This window comes from Jaculus jaculus, chromosome 6 (assembly GCF_020740685.1).
Source record: "Jaculus jaculus isolate mJacJac1 chromosome 6, mJacJac1.mat.Y.cur, whole genome shotgun sequence".
NCBI classification, from domain to species: Eukaryota; Metazoa; Chordata; class Mammalia; order Rodentia; family Dipodidae; genus Jaculus; species Jaculus jaculus.
The window spans coordinates 112326982-112347309 of record NC_059107.1 but is presented as its reverse complement, the minus strand read 5'-3'; the positions used below and the strand labels follow the sequence as shown (position 1 = coordinate 112347309).

Sequence of the window (20328 nt, the reverse complement as noted above, 5' to 3'; positions counted from 1 at the left end):
CATGTAATAATCAAGGAAGCTTTCTTGGGGTGGCACAGCTTTCTCATGTGCCTACTAAAATTATGATCATTGACAGGAATCTAGATGTAGGGAATATATTAGAAAAATGTCTGTGCACAAGAATGAATTTCTAGTGGAGGGGTATTTTAGAGTCATGTAAAAGCCTTGTGGTCACTGTTGACTTTGGTGCTTAATATGTCACATGTGGGTAAACTGCTGCATGTATCAGAAATGATAAGCCTCTTCTCCATACTTCTCAAAGTCAAGAAATCAATGTGATTTTGTTCCAGAAGCAAAGTTCTGTTTGTAATGTCTAACAATGCTGTAAGTTGGCTGTACCTTTATGAAATCTGATGCTGGGTTAGAAGTATCTTTTCCTAGGAAATCCAGGAAAATAAGCATAGCACACACACTGTCTTACTGCAACAGGTTAAGTCTTTCATTGAGAAGTTTGGTTCTTACTCTATATGGCAGCCATACTTGACTTTATGAGAAGTCACGTTTCTTCTTCATGACTTTAGGTAGGAGGAGAAAGTGACAATGGCTGGAATAAGAAAACACTAAGAATAGCCAGGCAGGATGGCACATGCTGTAATCCCAGCACTTGGGAGGCTGAGATAGGAAGATCACCAAGAATTCAAGGTCATCCTGGACTAAAGTGAGAACTTGCCTTTAAAAAAAAAATCGCCGGGTGTGGTGGCACACGCCTTAAATCCCAGCACTGGGGAGGCAGAGGTAGGAGGACTGCTGTGAGTTCAAGGCCACCCAGGTCAGCCTGGGTTAGAGTGAGACCCTACCTCGAAAAACCAAAAAAAAAAAAAAAAAAAAAAAAATCAAGAATTCTTGATGCATAATTCACTAGTAAGCAGTTTACTGTGCTGTACTGCTCACAAACCTTTTTATCACTCCTTCATACAGGAACCACTCCACAGCCTTTTACAGACACTACAGAGCTGACTTTAGAAGCTTTCTCCATGACTTTCTTTTATACTGTAATAAAAACTTATTTAAGATGCACATATTGTCTAAGAATATAAAGTATATTGGGGAGTGGCCATGACTACCTCTGAGCTTATTAGAGTACCTGATTATCAATAAAGCGTTAATATTCATACAGTGAATGCTGTCTCTTTCCATTTTTTTTTCTAGATGGGGGTCTCACTCTAGCCCAGGCTGACTGGAACTCACTATGGAGTCTCAGGGTGACCTCGAACTCATGGTGATCCTCTACCTCTGCCTCCTGAGTGCTGGGAATAAAGATGTACACCACCACTCCTGGCTTCCTTTTTTTTTTTTTTTTAATATTTTCGTTTATTTGTGTAAGAAAGTACAGGTGCACCTGGTCTTCCCACCACTGCAAATGAACTCCAGATGCATACACCACTTTGTGTCCAACTTTACTTGAGTACTGGGGAATTGAACCCAGACCATCAGGTGTATCTCCAGCCCTCCATTATTTTGAAAACATTTTTTTTTTCCAAGATTACCACTAAATATCCAGGTGTAGTAGCACATGCCTTTAATCCTGGTACTCAGGAGGTGGGGGTAGGATGACTGCCGTGAGTTCGAGAACAAATTGGGCTACAGGGTGAGTTCCAGGTCAATATGGGCTAGAATGAGGCCTGACTCAAACAAAAAACATTACCATCAAATAAACCCCAGAAAAGACCAAATTTAATGTTCTTTCTTTTGAGCTATAACAGCAATAGACAACCTTCTTAATGTTATTTATGATATATTCCAGGCAAATCTGTATTGTCCATCAGTGTGTTCCACACACATGACGGGTGGCAGAGGGATCTTATAGCCAGACGCTACCATATAGCTCAGTGGAGAGGCGCGTGCCCAGCATGTACGAGGCCTGGATCCAGCCCCTAGCACCAGAAGACAGTAAGTTGGGAATATAAAGGACACGGGAGATAACGCAGGACAGCAACTGATTTTTAAGTATATGTAACCATAAGCCTTAATAAGTAACCTACTACGGCCACTTTGAACAATCCTAGATTTCCAAACACATTTTGGGGAATACTGATAAAAGGACTTTTGTCCTTAATGGCAAATTTTGTTGACTTTGGTCAAGGGCTTATGTTGAAGAATGGTTGTAAATAAAGACTGCCTCCAGTAAGAATTAGAAAACTTAAAAGCTTAACCTCATCAATACAAGCCCTGCTAATAAATAGCTTCTAGTCATAGGACAGAGGTCAGGTTCAAGTGTTTATATGCCCTCCACATATGTTTAAATGAGACATGGGTAAATAGCTAAGCTAGTTATGAAGCTATAAAGTGGCAACATTTCTATATAGAAAGCAAAAGGGCATGGTGGCAGATGCCTTTAATCCCAGCACTTGGGAGGCAAAGGTAGGATTGCCATGAGTTCAAGGGCACCCTGAGGCCACATAGTGAATTACAGGTCAGTCTGGGCCAGAGTGAAACCCTACCTTAAAACAAACAAACAAAAAAAAACACAAGGGCTAGAGAGATGGCTTAGCATTTAATGTGTTTGCCTACAAAGCCAAAGGATCCTGGTTCAACTCTCCTCAACCCACGTAAGCCAGATGCACAAGGGGGAGCATGCATCTGGAGTTCATTTGCAGTGGCTGGAGGCCCTGGCGTGTCCATTCTCTCCCCATCTATTTCCCTCTGCCTTTTTCTATCAAATAAATAAAAATTTTTAAAAAGCAAAAGGGAGTTGGAGGGATGGCTTAGTGATTAAGGTGTTTGCCTGCAAAGTTAAAGAACCATGGTTCAATTCCCCAGGACCCATGTTAGCCAGATGCACAAGGGGGCACACGCATCTAGAGTTTGTTTGCAATGGCTGGATGCCCTGGCACCACCATTCTTCCTCCAACCCCTCCACCATCTTTCTCTGTCAAATAAATAAATAAAAATTAAAAATAAATTTAAAAAAAGCAAAAGTTCATTTTATTACAATGCATTAGGAGACCTGCAGCCAGAAGTCCTCTGACTTATTTTAGCTAGTCTTAAGTGTTTCGATTTGTAGCTGATGATACGGACTGCTACCACTCAAGCCTCTACTTTAAGGGCTGGAGGCCCAGAGGCTTAGAGTCATTGACTTCCAAAGTCTGACAGCCCAGGTTTGACTCCCCAGTATCTACACTAAGCCAGACAAAGTGGCACATGCAACTGGAGTTTGTATGCAGTGGCTGGGGGCCTTGGCGCAGCCATACTTCTCTTTTGTATCTCAAATATTTTTTTTAAGTATTTTATTTTCAGGGAAAGAGAGACACGGAGAGAATGGGTACACCAGGGCCTCCAGCTGCCGCAAGCTCCAGATGCATGCACCACTCTGTGTAGTGTATCTGGCTTTATGTGGATACTGGGGAGCTGAACCCAGGTTGCTAAACTTTTCAGGCAAGTCCCTTCAACACTGAGCAATATCTCCAGCCCCCATTTTTTTTTTTAAGAATCTGCTTATAATGTGTTTTTTTTTTTTTTTTTTGTATTTATTTGAGAAAAAGCAGCAGAGACAGAAAATGGTTATGCCAGGTCCTCTGGCCACTGCAAACGAACTCCAGATGCATGCACCACCTTGTGCAGCTGGCTCATCTGGGTACTGGAGAATTGAACCTGTGTCCACAGGCTTTGCAGACAAGCACCTTAACCACTATCCTGTCTCTCCAGCCCCCAATTTTTATTTTGGTAGCAAAAAAAAAAAAAAAAAAAGCCCTACAGTATGTGGGGACAAAGGGTGACACAGCAATGCCACTATTGAACACAAACATCCAATACAAACCCCCATCCCACAGAAAGCAAGTCAGTCTTAAAATAAATTAGTTTTTTACAATCTTAACCATGAGGGGAAAAAAATTAGAAAAATGAAGGTGGCTCAATTTTTTTGGATGGCAAATTTCTTTTTGTTTTGTTTGTTGTTTTTAATTTTATTTTGGCTTTTCAACGTAAGGCCTTACTGTAGACCAGACTGACCTGGAATTCACTATGTAGTTTCGGGCTAGCCTCAACTCACAGCAAGCCTACTTCTGCCTCCTGAGTGCTGGCGTTAAGGACGTGTACCATCAACCCCAGCTCATTTATTTATATTTTTTGGCGTGAAGACTATCCAGGACATCTTGTATTCTCTACCACAGCTTATACCTGGATTCCAAATGTCCCCATGATGCTGCTTTTGTAGTAAATGTGAAGCACCCGATTTACAGAACCTTAAATTCCAGAACCACTAGTTCAAGTGACTGCCTAAAGCAGATATATTCATTGTACATTGCCAGTTTCCACGAAACTATTTCACAATAGTTTTCATCACAGATCAAATTCCAGCTATGTGTCCAACTTTAAAGTGTAGTGGTTTTATGCAATGTCTTTTAACTGAAACTGGGACTCCCACACTTAACTTGCTCTATAGGCCAGAAATTTCTCCTCTTTAACTATTAGCACTGTTGGGATTCTATCACTAATGGGTACCTGAATCCAGTCCTACCATACAATTAAGTGCTCAGCGCTGGAAATTTTTTTTTTTTTTTGGTTTTTCAAGATAGGGTCTCACTCTAGTCCAGGCTGACCTGGAATTCACTATGTAGTCTCAGGGTGGCCTCGAACTCATGGGGATCCTCCTACCTCTGCCTCTCAAGTGCTGGAATTAAAGGCATGTGCCACCATGTCCGGTTTGTCTTCTTTTTAGCGCATTGTGCATGGAAGCCGAAGAGATTAGTGTCATCCTCAGGAATACCATCCATTTATTTATTTGTTTCCTTTTTTAAAATTCTTTTTGTGATTTTTAAAAACATATATTTTTTTACTTGAGAGAGGAAGGGGCAAGTAAGAGAGAATGGGTGCACCAGGGCCTCCAGCCACTGAAAACTAACTCTAGATGCATGCACACCCTTTTGCATCTGGCTAATGTAGGTCCTGGGAAATCAGACCGGGGTTCTTAGGCTTCATAAGCAAATGCCTTAACCACTAAGCCATTTCTCCAGCCCCCTTTTCTTGTGATTTATTTATTTGACAGAGTGAGAATGGGCATGCCAGGACCTCTGGCCACTGCAAATGAACTCCAGATGCATGTACCACCATGTGCTTGTGGTTTACACGGGACCTTAAGAATTGAACCCAGGTCCTTAGGCTTCACAAAACAAGCACCTTAACCGCTAAGCCATCCTCCAGCCCCATTTATTTATTTTGAAAGCAGGATCTCTCATTGGCCTGGAGCTCACCAATTAGGGTACACTAGCTGGCCAGTTCTCTGCCTCCCCACTGTGGGGATTACAAACCCCTACCACACCATATATATGCACACACACATACATACATACACACACACACACACACATATATAAAATCTTTTTTTTTTTTTTGAGGTAGTGTCTCATGCTAGCCCAGGCTGACCTGGAATAATTCCCTATGTAGTCTCCAGGTGGCCTAGAACTCTTGCCAATCCTACCTCTGCCTCCTGAATGCTGGGATTAAAGGTGTGTGCCACCACACTGGCTTTACTGTTTGTTGTTGTTTTGGTACACCCAATATTTTTTTATGAGTACTGGGTATCAAACTTGTTTACTCAGGCCTTCAAGGCAAGCACTTTACCAATTGAGCTATCTTCTCAGCACTCCCATATGCTTATCACAAGAAATGTTAAGGGATTGCATCAAAAAAAATAAAATACCTTGGAATAAACCTAACCAAGGAAGTAAAGAATCTATACAATGAGAACTTTAAAACACTCAAGCGAGAAATTACAGAAGACACTAGAAAGTGGAGAAACATCCCTTGTTCCTGGATTGGAAGAATCAATATCGTGAAAATGGCAATCTTACCTAAAGCAATCTACACATTTAATGCAATCCCTATCAAAATTCCAAAGGCTTTCTTCATGGAAATAGAAAAAACAATCCAAAAATTCATTTGGAATCACAAAAAACCTCGAATATCTAAAATAATACTGAGCAACAAAAAAGAGGCTGGTGGTATCACCATACCTGATTTTAACCTATACTACAGAGCCATAGTAACAAAAACAGCATGGTACTGGCACAAAAACAGACATGTAGATCAGTGGAACAGAATAGAGGACCCAGATGTAAGCCCAAGTAGCTATAGCCACCTGATATTCGATAAAAATGCCAAAAATACTCATTGGAGAAGAGACAGCCTCTTCAGCAAATGGTGTTTTGAAAACTGGATAAATATCTGCAGAAGGATGAAAATAGATTCTTCTCTCTCGCCATGCACAAGAATTAAGTCCAAATGGATTAAAGACCTTAACATCAGACCGGAAACTTTGAAACTGCTAGAGGAAAAAGTAGGGGAAACCCTTCAACATATTGGTCTTGGCAAAGACTTTCTGAATACAACCCCAATTGCTCAGGCAATAAAACCACAGATTAACCACTGGGACCTAATGAAATTACAAAGATTTTGCACCGCAAAGGACACAGTGAAAAAAGCAAAGAGGCAACCTACAGAATGGGAAAAAAATCTTTGCCAGCTATATATCTGATAGAGGATTAATATCTAGGATATACAAAGAACTCAAAAAGTTAAATAATAAGGAATCAAAGAAGCCAATCAAAAAATGGGCTATGGAGCTAAATAGAGAGTTCTCAAAGGAAGAAATACGAATGGCATATAAGCATCTAAAAAAATGTTCTATGTCACTAGTCATCAGGGAAATGCAGATTAAAACTACATTGAGATTCCATCTCACTCCTGTCAGATTGGCCACCATCATGAAAACAAATGATCATAAATGTTGGCAGGGATGTGGAAAAAAAGGAACCCTTCTGCACTGCTGGTGGGAATGCAATCTGGTCCAGCCATTGTGGAAAACAGTGTGGAGGTTCCTAAAACAGCTAGAGATTGATCTGCCATATGACCCAGCTATAGCGCTCCTAGGCATATATCCAAAGGACTCATCTCATTTCCTTAGAAGTACATGCTCAACCATGTTTATTGCTGCTCAATTTATAATAGCTGGGAAATGGAACCAGCCTAGATGTCCCTCAACAGATGAGTGGATAATGAAGATGTGGCACATTTATACAATGGAGTTCTACTCAGCGGTAAAGAAAAATGAAGTTATGAAATTTGCAGAAAAATGGATGGACCTGGAAAGTATTATACTAAGTCAGATAACCCAGGCCCAGAAAGCCAGGCGCCACATGTTCTCTCTCATATGTGGATCCTAGCTACAGATGACTGGGCTTCTGCGTGAGAATGAAAATACTTAGTAGCAGAGGCCAGTAAGTTGAAAAGGAGACATAAAGGGTGGAGAAAGGAAGGGAGGAGGATACTTAAGGTTGATATTGTATATATGTAATTACAATGATTGTAATGGGGAGGTAAATGATGGAGAATGGAATTTCAAACGGGAAAGTGTGGGGGTGGGGAGGGAGGGAATTACCATGGGATATATTTTATAATCATGGAAAATGTTAATAAAAATTTAAAAAAAAAAAAAAGACACCAAACTGGGACGTTGGACCCCCACTGGAAGGCCCTCACCAGGTCATCCGGACCACAAAAAAAAAAAAAAAAGAAATGTTAAGGGGCTGGGGAAATGGCTTAGTGGTCATGGCATTTGCCTGCAAAGCCAAAGGCAGCAGGTTCAATTCCCCAGGACCATGTAAGGCAGATGAACAAGGGGGCACATTATGTCTGAGTTAGTTTACAGTGGCTGGAGGCTCTGGTGCACCCATTCTCTCTCTGCCTTGTTCTCTGTCATTCTCTAATTTAAAAAAAAAAAAAATGAACAAAAAAAAAAAAAAACAAAAGGTTGGAGAGATTGCTCAGTGGTAGACATTCCAAAACTTGATAGCCTGGTTTGGATTCCTCAGTGCCAAAATAAAGCCAGCCACACAAAGCAGTGCAAGCTCTATCTAGAGTTCGTTTGCAAGCGAGGCCCTGGAGCACCTATGCTCTCCCTCAATAAATATAACATTTAATGGGAAATTATGAAAAGTATGTTTCATATGCAGGGTCTCCCCGCCCCAACATGTCTTTATTTTTTGTGTATTGAGTGACCTGTTCCAGGATGACCTGGAACTCACTATGGGGCTCAGGCTGGCCTCAAACTCACAGCAGTCCTCCTACCTCTGCCTCTGAGGTACTGGGGATAAAGGCACACACCATCTTTTCTTTAAAAAAAGAAAAGCTTTTCCAATTGTTCCAATTCTGACCTTTGGGACCAAGTGTATGATATGCATCAACGGTGTATACATGTTCACGTGGGTACACATGCAAGTGGAGGCCAGAGGTGGATACTGGATTCTCCCTCTGTTGCTCAGATTCAGCTAATAACCCAGCTAGCCAGTTTTGCCCCAAGTTCTACCAGCTTCTCTAGAGTGCTGGTGTAACACACTGAGAACACCACACTGGACATTATGTGGGTGCTGGGGATCCAAACTCAGGTTCTCATGCTTGTGCACCAAGTACTTTACCCACTGATTATCTCCCCAGTCACGATCTTAACTGTTACAGGCTAATTTCCGTAGAATTTGGGGGGAGGTTGGGCAATTATTTATTGTGGGTTTTTTGTTTTGTTTTGTTTTTATTTTTTATTGATTTATTTGAGAGCAACAGACACAGAAAGAAAGACATAGAGGGAGAGAGAATGGGCGCGCCAGGGCTTCCAGCCTCTGCAAACAAACTCCAGACGCGTGCGTCCCCTTGTGCATCTGGCTAACATGGGACCTGGGGAACCGAGCCTCGAACCGGGGTCCTTAGGCTTCACAGGCAAGCGCTTAACCGCTAAGCCATCTCTCCAGCCCTTGTTTATTTTTTTGAGGTATGGTTTCACTCTAGCCCAGACTGACCTGGAATTCACCATCTAGTCTCAGGGGGCCTCGAACTCACAGTGATCCTCCTACCTCTGCCTCTCAAGTACTGGGATTAAAGTGAGGGGGGGGGGAGAGGGAATTAACATGGGATTTTTTTTTATAATCATGGAAAATGCTAATAAAAGTATTTTTTAAAAAATTGTTCTTAGCCGAGCATGGTGGTGCATACCTGAAATCCCATCACTCAGGAGGCAGAGGTAGGAGGCCACCCTGAGACTACATAGTGAACTCCAGGTCAGCCTGGACCCAAGACACCTTATATAAAAGAAAACACAACAAAAAAGTTCTTTATGGGCTAGGAAGATGACTCGGTGATTAAAGGTGCTTGCTTACAAAGCTTACAGGCACAGGTTTGATTCTCCAGTACCCACAAAAATCCAGAAGTGCAAATGGCACATGTAGCTGGAGTTTGTTTATAGTGGCAAGAGACCCTGATGTGCCCATTCTCATTCTCCCTGCTTACAAATAAACAACAAAAGTATATAGGTTTTTCATTAAAGTTGTCCTTTGGGGCTGAGATGGCTCAGCAGTTAAAGGCACTTGCTTGTAAAGCGTGCAGCCCAAGCTCAACTCCCCAGCATTCATGTAAGTGTCTGTGATCTCTACAAAAATGGGAGGCAGTGGGCTGGAGAGATGGCCTAGCGGTTAAGCGCTTGCCTGTGAAGCCTAAGGACCCTGGTTCGAGGCTCGATTCTCCAGGACCCACATTAGCCAGATGCACAAGGGAGTGCACGCACCTGGAGTTTGCAGTGGCTGGAAGCCCTGGCGCGCCCATCTCTCTCTTTCTCCATCTGCCTCTTTCTCTCTCTGTCACTCTCAAATAAATAAATAAAAATGAACAAAAAAGATTTTTTTTAAACGGGAGGCAGAGAATCTGAAGCTTGTGGGCCAGCTAGTCTGCATTAGTTTGCAGCAGCAAGCAAAATGGAAGAGCAAAATAAATTCAGTGTTGTCTTCTGACCTCCATGCATGCAAATAAAGAAACATTTATATTTTTAAAAGGAGGGGGGGGTTGTGATGGCACATGCCTTTAATCCCAGCACTCGGGAGGCAGAAGTAGGAGGATCACTGCGAGTTCGAGGCCACGCTGAGAATAGAGAGTGAATTCCAGGTCAGCCTGGGCTACAGGCTGCTGGAGAAATGGCTTAGCAGTTAAGGCAGTTGCCTGCAAAGCCAAAGAACCTCGGTTCAATTCCCAAAGACCCACGTAAGCCACATATACAAGAGGGCACATGCATCTGGAGTTCATTTGCAGTGGCTGGAAGCCCTGTTGTGCCATTCTGCCTCTTTTCTCTCTTCAATATTTTGAAAAAAGGGCTGCTGCTCATGCCTTTAGTTACCAAAACAGACCATTATGACCCAAACTGTCCATAAAATCCAACTATATCCTTGAATCAACTCTTGATCAAATATTTAATATCATCTATTTGCAAATAAATAATATATATATAGTAAATCTGAAATTTTAGACATTAGTAATCCACAAGGACATACAATGAGACTCTACTATAAATTCCAAATGAATAAGGCTTCAGTTTTAAGACTGCCCAAGCTCAAGTACTGGTTCCTTCTGTTGTTTCTCAAGTCATGGTGGGGAGGCTGCTTTTGTTTCTATTTGTTTTGATTTTTGAGGTAGGGTTTCACTCTAGCTCAGGCTAACCAGGAACTCACTATGTAGTCTCAGGGTGACCTTGAACTCATGGTGATCCTCCTATATCTGCCTCCCAAGTGCTGGAATTAAAGGTGTATACCACCATGCCCATCTTTTTTTGTGAAATTTAAACTAAAGATGTACCATTAATACAAAATTATCTTTCTGCTACCCTGAACTTATGGTCCAGTTAATTTTATTTCCGTACCTGAACATGTATAAATGTCATACATGGGAGAAAAATAAACGGGCCTTAAATAAAGGGCCATTTTCACTATTTTGCTCAAAATTCTTATGTTATATATCAAAAGGCTAATCTAGTTAGAGAGGTCATCTTAGAATAGCATTTGTGTTTTAAAATTAATAGTTCTCAAATCTGAATTAATCTTTCAGAAGGCACTGGGTTTTAAAAATGTCCTAAAGCATAGGTCTGTTGACTGTGAGAAAACACATAACTAAGTCCAAAAAGGTGTTTTCAACTGGAAGTAGCACCTACTCCACACATTGCAAATAGCAATGAGGCTTTCTAGAAAATCAGATGCATGCTTCAGCTTACATAGCACCACATGTAACTCACAACTTCTAAAAGAAGCTAAACAGTGTCTGAGTGTCTAAAATTTAAACGTTCAAACCTTCACAAGTCCTTCTATTCCTTACATGAAAGGTACTTAATAAGTTACATGTTCTACTTACATTTAAAAAAAAAAAAGATACCTCTCATGTAAGTAGAAATTACTTAAAATATAAAGGGTAAGATAAAAGATGAGCCATCCAGTCCATGTAAATTACATTAAAACCCAAACATAAATAGAAACAGAAGTGAAATTTTCCTAAAAGGAATTTTCACAATTCTTACTCCCAAGGGGGATAAATTATACTACAAATAAATTTACATAGACTAAGATTTTCCTTGCTGTGGTATGTAAATATAAGTAAAGTCCATGTGGTCTAAACTTTCCAGGTTATGTAGTTAGATACAGACTGTTTTCTGGAGAGGTCACTAGTTGAAGTAGGTAAGAACAATCATTTGAATGGGCTGTCTGCACACTGGGCAGGGCTTGTTCCTTTTCTTGAGCTTCTTTGCACATGTGAAGCACGACATAAGATGTCCTGTTTTGCCATGAACAATGCAACCATTTTTAGGTCGACCTTGGCAAATCACACAAGGCTCAATGGCATTAAGGGGGAAACTAGACTCCATACTTTCTTCCTTGTCTTGTGTTTCTTCTTTCTCCACCTCTTTAAAGTCTTCTTGGCTGCTACAAATCATGCTGCTAGAAGTCGATGGCTGAGAATGCTCTTCACTTTCTTGAGACTGGAAGGCTTGCATAACTTGATCATCATTTTCCTCAATCCATGTCTCTCTGGAGTCGTTCACTGTAGTTTTTTTACCATCAGGCACATCCAAGCCCTCTTCTGTCTGAGCCGAGATTTTTAGTTTGGCTTTTTCAAAGATTTCCCCTCTATCTTTCCCTTTATCATCTGGAAGCCAGTTCTCACGAAGGGCCCAACATCTGTTGCAATGTGGTGGAAGTGGAGGATTCATTTCATTACAGGAAGTACACTTCCAATAGTCCTTAAATGAAAGGTGACAGTTAAGTCTCTAGCTCTTTAATTACTAGTCACACCGAGACTAGTAACCTCAATTTGCCTAACATAAAAAATGTATCACGGGGTGGAAAGATGGCTTGCCAGTAAAGGCACTTGCCTACAAAGCCTAAGGACCCATGTTTGACTCTCCAGATTTCACTTAAGCCAGATACACAAGGTTGCACATGCATACAAGATGGCATACACATCTGGAGTTCAATTACAGTGAATGGAGGCCGTGGTACACCAATGCCCTCTCTCTCTCTCTCTCTCTCTCTCTCTCTCTCTCTCTCACATTGAAAAAAAAAAAAAAAAAAATCAAAGCTGGGCATGGTAGCACACGCCTTTAATCCCAGCACTCAGGAGGCAGAGGTAGAAGGACTCCTGTGAGTTCAAGGCTACCCTGAGACTACATAGTGAATTCCAGGTCATCCTACCTCAAAAAACCAAAAAATAAATAATAAATAAATAAGTAAAAGTTAAGTCTGTTGGGTTTGCCTCCAAAAAACTTATATTTATATATATATATATATATATATATATATATATATATATATATATATATATATATTTACACATACATACACACACACAGACACATACATATATATCATAGGTCAATTTTAGCATTTCTTGTTTTAGATAAAATAGTCAAGAATATGAGAACTGGGCTTAGCAGTTAAGGTGCTTGCCTGCAAAGGCAAAGGACCCAGGTTCAATTCCCCAGGACCCATGTAAGCCAGATGCACAAGGGGGTTCATGTGTCTGAAGCACCTAAAGGCCCTGGCGTACCCATTCTCTATCTGCCTCTTTATCTCTCTCAAATAAAAAGTTTTTTGTTGTTTTGTCTTAAAGAAAAAAGAATGAGAGAACTACAGTTAATACTGTACACTAGAAATTTACTGACTAACCCAGACATGGTAGTGCACACCTTTAATCCCAGCACTTGGTAGGCAGAGGTAGGAGGATCGCCATCAGTTCAAGGCCACCCTGACTACATGGTGAATTACAGGTCAGCCTGGGCTAGAGTGAGACCCTACCTTGAAAAAAAAAATAAAGAAATTTATTGACTAGGTATTAGATACTTTTGGTGGGCATGTCGGCACGTCTTTATTCCCAGCACTTGGAAGGCTGAAGTAAGATCACTGTAAGTTCAAGGCCAGCCTGGAACTACAGAATGAGTCCCAAGTCAGCCTGGGCTAGAGTGAGACCTTATCTCAATAGAGAGAGAATATGAATATGTATGAAGTACTTTTACTCCATATATATACATATAAAGGGCTGGAGTTAAGTGCTTGCCTGTGACACCTAAGGACCCTGGTTTGAGGCTTGATTCTCCAGGACACACACAAGCCAGATGCGCAAGGCGACACATGCATCTGGAGTTCATTTCCAGTGGCTGGAGGCCCTGGTGCACTCATTCTCTCCCTCCCTCCATCCATCCATCTCTCTCTCTCTCTCTCTCTCTCTCTCTGTTGCTCTCAAATAAGTAAAATTTAATTAAAAAAATTTTTAAATACATATAAAAAGTAAACTATGAGACAATGAATATTTAACCACAGGCCATGAGAGTCAATCCCTGGCATTATTTAATTTTAAAAAAATCATGCTGTACATCTCAAAAATAGAATTAAAAAAAAAGTTTTAAATAGTCAACATTGAGCTAGGAAGGTATAACTTGGTGGTAGATCACTTGTCCAGCATGTACACACGCTGGGTTCCATCCCTAGCAATGAGAAGGAAAAGAAAACAGTCCCTCTTCAAGCATATGACCACAAATACTTTTTCCTGTTGAAAAATTCTAAAATTGTAAATGTATTAATGGTGCTGGAGAGATGGCTTAGTGGTTAGGTGCTTGCCTGTGAAGCCTAAGGACCCACGTAAGCAAGATGCACAAAGGGGTACATGCAACTGGAGTTCATTTGGAGTGGCTGGAGGTCCTAGTGCACCCGTACTCTCTCTGCCTCTATTTCTTTCTGTCACTCTCAAATAAATAAATAAGAGTTCAAGGTCACCCTGAGACTACACAACCAATTTCAGGTCAGCCTGGACTAGAATGAAACCCTACCTTGAAAAACAAAACAAAGCAACAAAAAAAAGTATTCATTATGATACTGTGCATGTTTTACTGTTGTGAAAGCAGACAAAGGACATACAGTAATCCTAAAATGATGTGATAATGTAGGATCTTTTCCTGTGTATTAAAACCTATCCCACTTCTTTAAAGGCTCAAACCTAGATCTCACTTAATAAATCTAAATGAAATCTATCTCCTCTAATCCCAATTTATCAGTTACTAGGACTCCTTAAGAAGTGCTCTATAGGCATAATCCAATTAAGCTCCAATTTCCATCCACAAGAGAAATTTAAAGCAAACATTTGAGCAGCTATCAGCTAAAATCTACCATCCTTGGCCACAATCCAAATTCGGATCTCATACTTCTCAATCCTTTCCTGTATTCTAATTGCTCAGTACATCTTCCTTATCCCAACTTCTCTTCCACCATGCAACAAGGATAACAAACCTCTTTACTGAGCACATACTCCCTGTTCCTATCTAAACTGAAGCATGGGGGCTGGAGAGATGGTTTAGCAGTTAAGGTGCTTGCCTGTGAAGCCTAAAAACTCACGTTCAACGCCCCAGGTTCCACATAAACCAGAAGCACAGCGACGTATATGTGCAAGGTCACACATGCACACAAGGAGTGCACACATCTGAAGTTTGATTGCAGTGGCTAGAGGCCCTGGCAAACCAATATTCTCCCTCTCTCTCATTTTGAAAAAAAAAGGCTCAGCAGCTGAAGGGATGGCCTCCTGGCCCAGATTCAGTTCCTTAGCATCTAAATCCAAATGCAAGTGGCACAAACATCTGGTGTTCATTTGCAGCAGCAAGAGACCTCTGGAGTACTCATATGCATGCATGCACACAAACAAATAAAAATTTTTTTAAAGAGATCCTTCCAAGTATACCCTGAATAAAAGCATTTTAGATTGTCTGATTAGCAAACTAACACAGTAGCAGTTAAGAGTAAGATACCCATTCTGTCACCCTGATTCTTTCAAGCTGTCAAAGGTGGTTTCCTTTAGCTCCCAAAACCAAATAAAAAGGCCTTTGCAACCAGGTGTGGTGGCACATGCCTTTAACCCAGCAAGGGGGGGGAGGGGGGGAGTGCAGGCAAGGGGAAATGCCATGAGTTTGAGGCCACCCTGAGAATACAGAGTGAAATCCAGGCCATCCTGAGCTAGAGTAAGACCCTACCTCAAAAAAAAAAAAAATGTCTCTGTAGCCCAGTGTGGTGGCTCACACCTTTAATCCCAGCACTTGGGAGGCACAGATAGGAGGATAACCATGAGTTAAAGGCCACCCTGAGACTACATGAATTCCAGGTCAGCCTGAGCTAGAGTAAGACCCTACCACAGAAAACAAACAAACAAACAACAAACCAAAAAAAGTCTTTGCAATGGAAGTAGGGAAAAAAATGCTTTAAGGGGTCCAATACAGGGAAATTCAAATTCCCCCCATATCAAACCAAACAAATGTAAAAATTCCACTACAACAAGTAATAAAATGTTTTAAGTCATGAGCTAAAAATATTTAACTTTATAAAAACCATCTCATTTTAGAAAGTAAATTAAGCATTTTTTCAATTTTTATTTTTATTTATTTATTTGAGAGTGACAGAGAGAGAAAGAGGCAGTTAGAGAGAGAATGGGCACGCCAGTCACTGCAAACAAACTCCAGATGCATGCATCACCTTGCGCAACTGGCTTATGTAGGTCCTGGGGAATCGAGCCTCAAACCAGGGTCCTTAGGCTTCACAGGCAAGCGCCTAACTGCTAAGCCATCTCTCCATCCTCCATTTTTCCAATTTTGACCTCAGTGTTTTTTTAAATTCCTTAAGAAAGTAGATATATACTTACCGCTAAAGAAATTTCAGGATCCTCTTCAAATGAATCTGTATCACTCTGTCCTGCCTGATACACTGTGACTCGATAAACCTAATGAAAAAGAACCACTACCATTAGGTCATCACCTTTTTAGCCAAGAAAGTCCAATTCTTAGTGCTAAGTCCTAAACAAACAGCTTGTACTGCCTGCTATTATGAGAAGTTCTCAAACAAATGGATTGTGTGTAAAGGAAAAAACATGGAGGGTGGTGAAATCCCCACCCACCATGACAAAAGTTGGTTTGATACCAAAAATTAATGAAAGAAAATATTTGAGGAAGTATTTTTATTTTATGAAGCCAGAAGTAAAACAAGGAAAAATTAGAATGCTAAAAGGTAGTCACATCCAAGAAACAGATGTGGAACTGCTACATCACTAAGTGCACATTTTAGTTTTATCAAAAGCAAATTAATATTAAAATCGGGAACTGAATTAAATACTTTTTAAAAGCCAGACAGACCATTGTAAGAATGCTCATAAGCCAGGTGTGATGGCTCATGTCTTTAATTCCAGAACATGGTAGGCTGAGATAGGAGGATCACAGTGAGTTCAAGCACAACCTGGGAAAAAAAAAAAAAACAAAAAAAAAAACACCTGTTTTGGTCTACTGAGTTCTCCATTAGCAATGAGAATATAACAAATCAGATAATAAGGAACTGACGTTTTGCCAAATTCACAAAACAAACCAATATCCTATTTGAAAATATTAAGAGGCAAGGATTTCAAGTAAAATCTGAATATATTACATCTTCAATCTCATCAAAATCAACAATCCATAAAAATATTTAACAATTTTCTTACAAATTTTAAGAAGAGTACCTACCTCATCATCTTCATCTGAGAGTTCTTGACCTTCTTCACTAAGACTATAATCTTCTGAATCAAGAGATTCAACTTCAAATTCTACACTAAATTGATCAGAAACTGAATCTTGATCCAACCAATCACCCGAATGTTCACTTACACCATCATCAAGCTCCTGTGCAGGGGGAGGGAGAATGAAGTGAATTTAAAACACATTACATCTTAGGCTCTGCAAGTCTCCTAATTTATCTGCTATATTATCACTAGATTAAATTCAAAGTTATTACATTATTATTTTCTCTGTTCACAACTCCATTACATTAACATTTTCATGTTTCCAACTAAACACCTCTTCTTTCCCTTCTAAACATGCACAGTCCAGCCAGATCTATACTGTTTCCTAAATCAATCTTGTCACCTCAACTTCTACACATTCCCTTACTATAAAATAACTTGAATCATTTCTAAATCCATCCTACTCATCTTTCTTTGGCTACAGTTCTATCAATACATGTGAAAAGAGCTCTTCCATTTTTAATCCTCTTTCCTATTTGTATGGTTATTGATACAAACTATGTAAAACATAAATGGAAATTTCCATCTGAATAATAACTACTTCCAGCTGAGCATGGTAGCACACACTTCTAAATCCTAGCACATGCCTTTAATCCCAGCACTCAGAAGGCAGAGGTAGGTGCAGCACTGTGAGTTTGAGGCCATCCTAAGACTAGTGAATTCTAGGTCAGCCTGGGTTAGAGAAAGAGACTCTATTTACCTTAGGGGGGAAAAAAAGTACTCTGAGAGTTCATACCCACCATAATATTTATATAATCAGACAAGTACAATGCTAGTCATAAATTTTCTCATTCATACTTTTCATTTTATTGTTTTTTAAATATTTTATTTAACGAGGGGGAGTCAGATAGAAAAACAGAGAATGGGTGTGCCAGGGCCTCTAGCCACTGCAAACAAACTCCAGATGTTTGCACCCCCTTATGTATCTGGTTTATGTGGGTCTTAGAGAATCGAACCTGGGTCCTTAGGTTTAGCAGGCAAGCTGCTTTAACCGCTGAACCATCTCTCCAGCCCCTATATTTGTCTTTAAATGAACTCTGAGGGTTGGCAGCAGTCAAGGCGTTTGCCTGCAAAGTCAAAGTATCCAGATTCAATTCCTCAGGACCCACATTAGCCAGATGCACAAGGGGGCACACTTGTTTGGAGTTTGCTTGCAGAGGCTAGAAGCCCTGAAACACCCATTCTCTCCCTCCCCCTCCCTCTTTCTATGTCAAAATAAATAAATATTAAAGTATATACACACAAATGAACTTTGAGCATGACTTGGTTTTAGATTTATTTTCAATTACAATTGTATCTACTGTCCATGGTGAATGGTAGGAACATACACTAAGCAGAAGGAAGCAACTACAAAGTGCATCAATCTGAGAGTCAAGACACAGACATTTCACAAGTATTATTAGACAGTCCTAGCCTGGAAAGTTCTTAAAGACTTTGTAGTCAGAAATATCATTTGGCGTAGCCAGGTGTGGTGGCACACGCCTTTAATCCCAGCACTCGGTGGCAGAGGTAGGAGGACCACCATGAGTTCAAGGCCATCCTGAAACTACATAGTGAGTTCCAAGTCAGCCTGGGCTGGAGTGAGACCTTGAAAAAAACAAAACAAACAAACAAAAAGAAATATCATTTGATTTGATTCTAATTGTGATCTATTTAGTTACAGGAACCTTTCACAAATTATTTGAAAACTAGAAGTCTCAGTTTTCTCACCCATGAACAAACTGAGACTGCTAAAATTAACATTCTTATATAAGGTAAATTAAAGTAAGAAACAAGGAGTCCTACTAAAAGTTTTCATATCTGGGCTGAGGAGATGGCTAAAGGCACTTGTTTGCAAAGTCTGTTGGCCTGGGTTCAATTCCCCAGTACTCATGTAGCCAGACAAAAGTGGCGTATGTGTCTCAAGTTTTTCTGCAGTAGCAAGAAGCCTTGGCATGCCCATTTGCTCTCTTTCCCTCTGCATGTAAATAAAGAAATTAAAAAAAAAAAAATTAAAGGACTGGAGAGATGGCTTAGCGATTAAGGCACTTAGCTGCAAAGCCAAAGGACCTCAGTTCAATTCCCCAAGACCCACATAAGCCAGATGCACAAGGTGGTGCATGCATCTGGAGTTCGTTTGCAGAGTGGCTACAACCCATGGTGCACCCATTTTCTCTCTCCCTCTCTGCCTCTTTCCCTCTATCAAATAAATAAATATATACATTTAAAGGGCTGGAGAGATGGCTTAGCGGTCAAGGTGCCTGCCTGCGAAGCCTAAGGACCGAGGTTCAACTCCCCAGTACCCATATAAGCCAGATGCACATGGTGATGCATGCATCTAGGATTCATTTGCTGGTGGCCCTGGCATGCCTATTCCCTCTATCTGCCTCTTTCTTTCTAATAAATAAATAAATAAAATGTTAAGAAAAAATGTTTAAAAGAACATTTTAAAAGTTTTCACATCTAGGAACTTATATCAAACCAGGACAAAATTTTCAAAAACAAAAAAAACCCACAAAATTTTAATATGTAGGATTACTATAAGAGTATAGGATAGGACTAACAAAATTCTCTATCTTTTTTCTCTGCTTACAAATAAATAAATAATATTTAAAAGGAGCTGGAGAAATGACTCAGCAGTTAAAGACACTTGCCTACATATCCAAGGGCCCAAGTTCTATTCCCCAGTACCCACATAAAGCCAGAGGCTCAAGGCGGTGCATGCATCTGGAATTTACTAAGCAATGGCTAGAGTTCCTGGCGTACCCATTCTCTCTCTCTCAAAGAAATAAAATAAAATTAAAAGAAAAAGAGTTCCTGGGGCTGGAGAGATGGCTTAGTGGTTAAGGCAAACACAAAGCCAAACGGTCCTCGTTCGATTCTCCAGGACCCACATAAGCTAGATGCACAAGGGGGTGCATGCATCTGGAGTTTGTTTACAGTGGCTGGAGGCCCTGGCACACCTACTCTCCCGCCCCCCCTCCTTCTCTCTCTCAAATAAATAAATATTAAAAAAAAAAAAGATGGGCTGGAGAGATGGCTTAGCAGCTAAGCGCTTGCCTGTGAAGCCTAAGGACCCTGGTTCGAGGCTCAATTCCCCAGTACCCATGTTAGCAAGATGCACAAGGGGTACACGCATCTGGGGTTCGTTTGCAGTGGCTGGAGGCCCTGGCATGCCCATTCTCTCTCACTCTCACTCTCTCTGCCTCTTTCTCTGTCACTCTCAAATAAGAAAGAACAAAAAAAAAATTTTTTTAAATGGCTGGAGAGATGGCTTAGCAGTTAAGGTGCTTGCCTGCAAAGCCTGAAGACCCCAATCTGATTGCCCAGTGCCCACATAAAGCGGGATGAACAAGGTGGTGGATGCATCTGGAGTTCATTTGTAGGTTCTGAAATATCCATTCTCTCTCTCTTCTCTCTCTGCTTACAAATAAAAATATATATATTTAAAAACATACATGTTGGGGACTG

General features: G+C 40.6%; 1 protein-coding gene across 5 annotated transcripts in view; it reads right to left on the bottom strand.

The window, feature by feature from the left end:
• Positions 1-10204: 10204 nt before the first annotated feature.
• Mdm2 (MDM2 proto-oncogene) overlaps positions 10205-20328 on the bottom strand; it is a 34597-nt gene continuing 24473 nt past the window's right edge. For all 5 annotated transcript variants that reach the window (XM_045153062.1, XM_045153065.1, XM_045153061.1 and 2 more), the window contains 3 exons: positions 16823-16978; positions 15973-16050; positions 10205-12037 (listed from right to left, as the gene is read on the bottom strand). In XM_045153062.1, the coding sequence (XP_045008997.1) occupies positions 11462-12037; positions 15973-16050; positions 16823-16978 (810 nt within the window). In that variant the 3' untranslated portion in view covers positions 10205-11461. The remainder of the gene's footprint in view (positions 12038-15972; positions 16051-16822; positions 16979-20328) is intronic.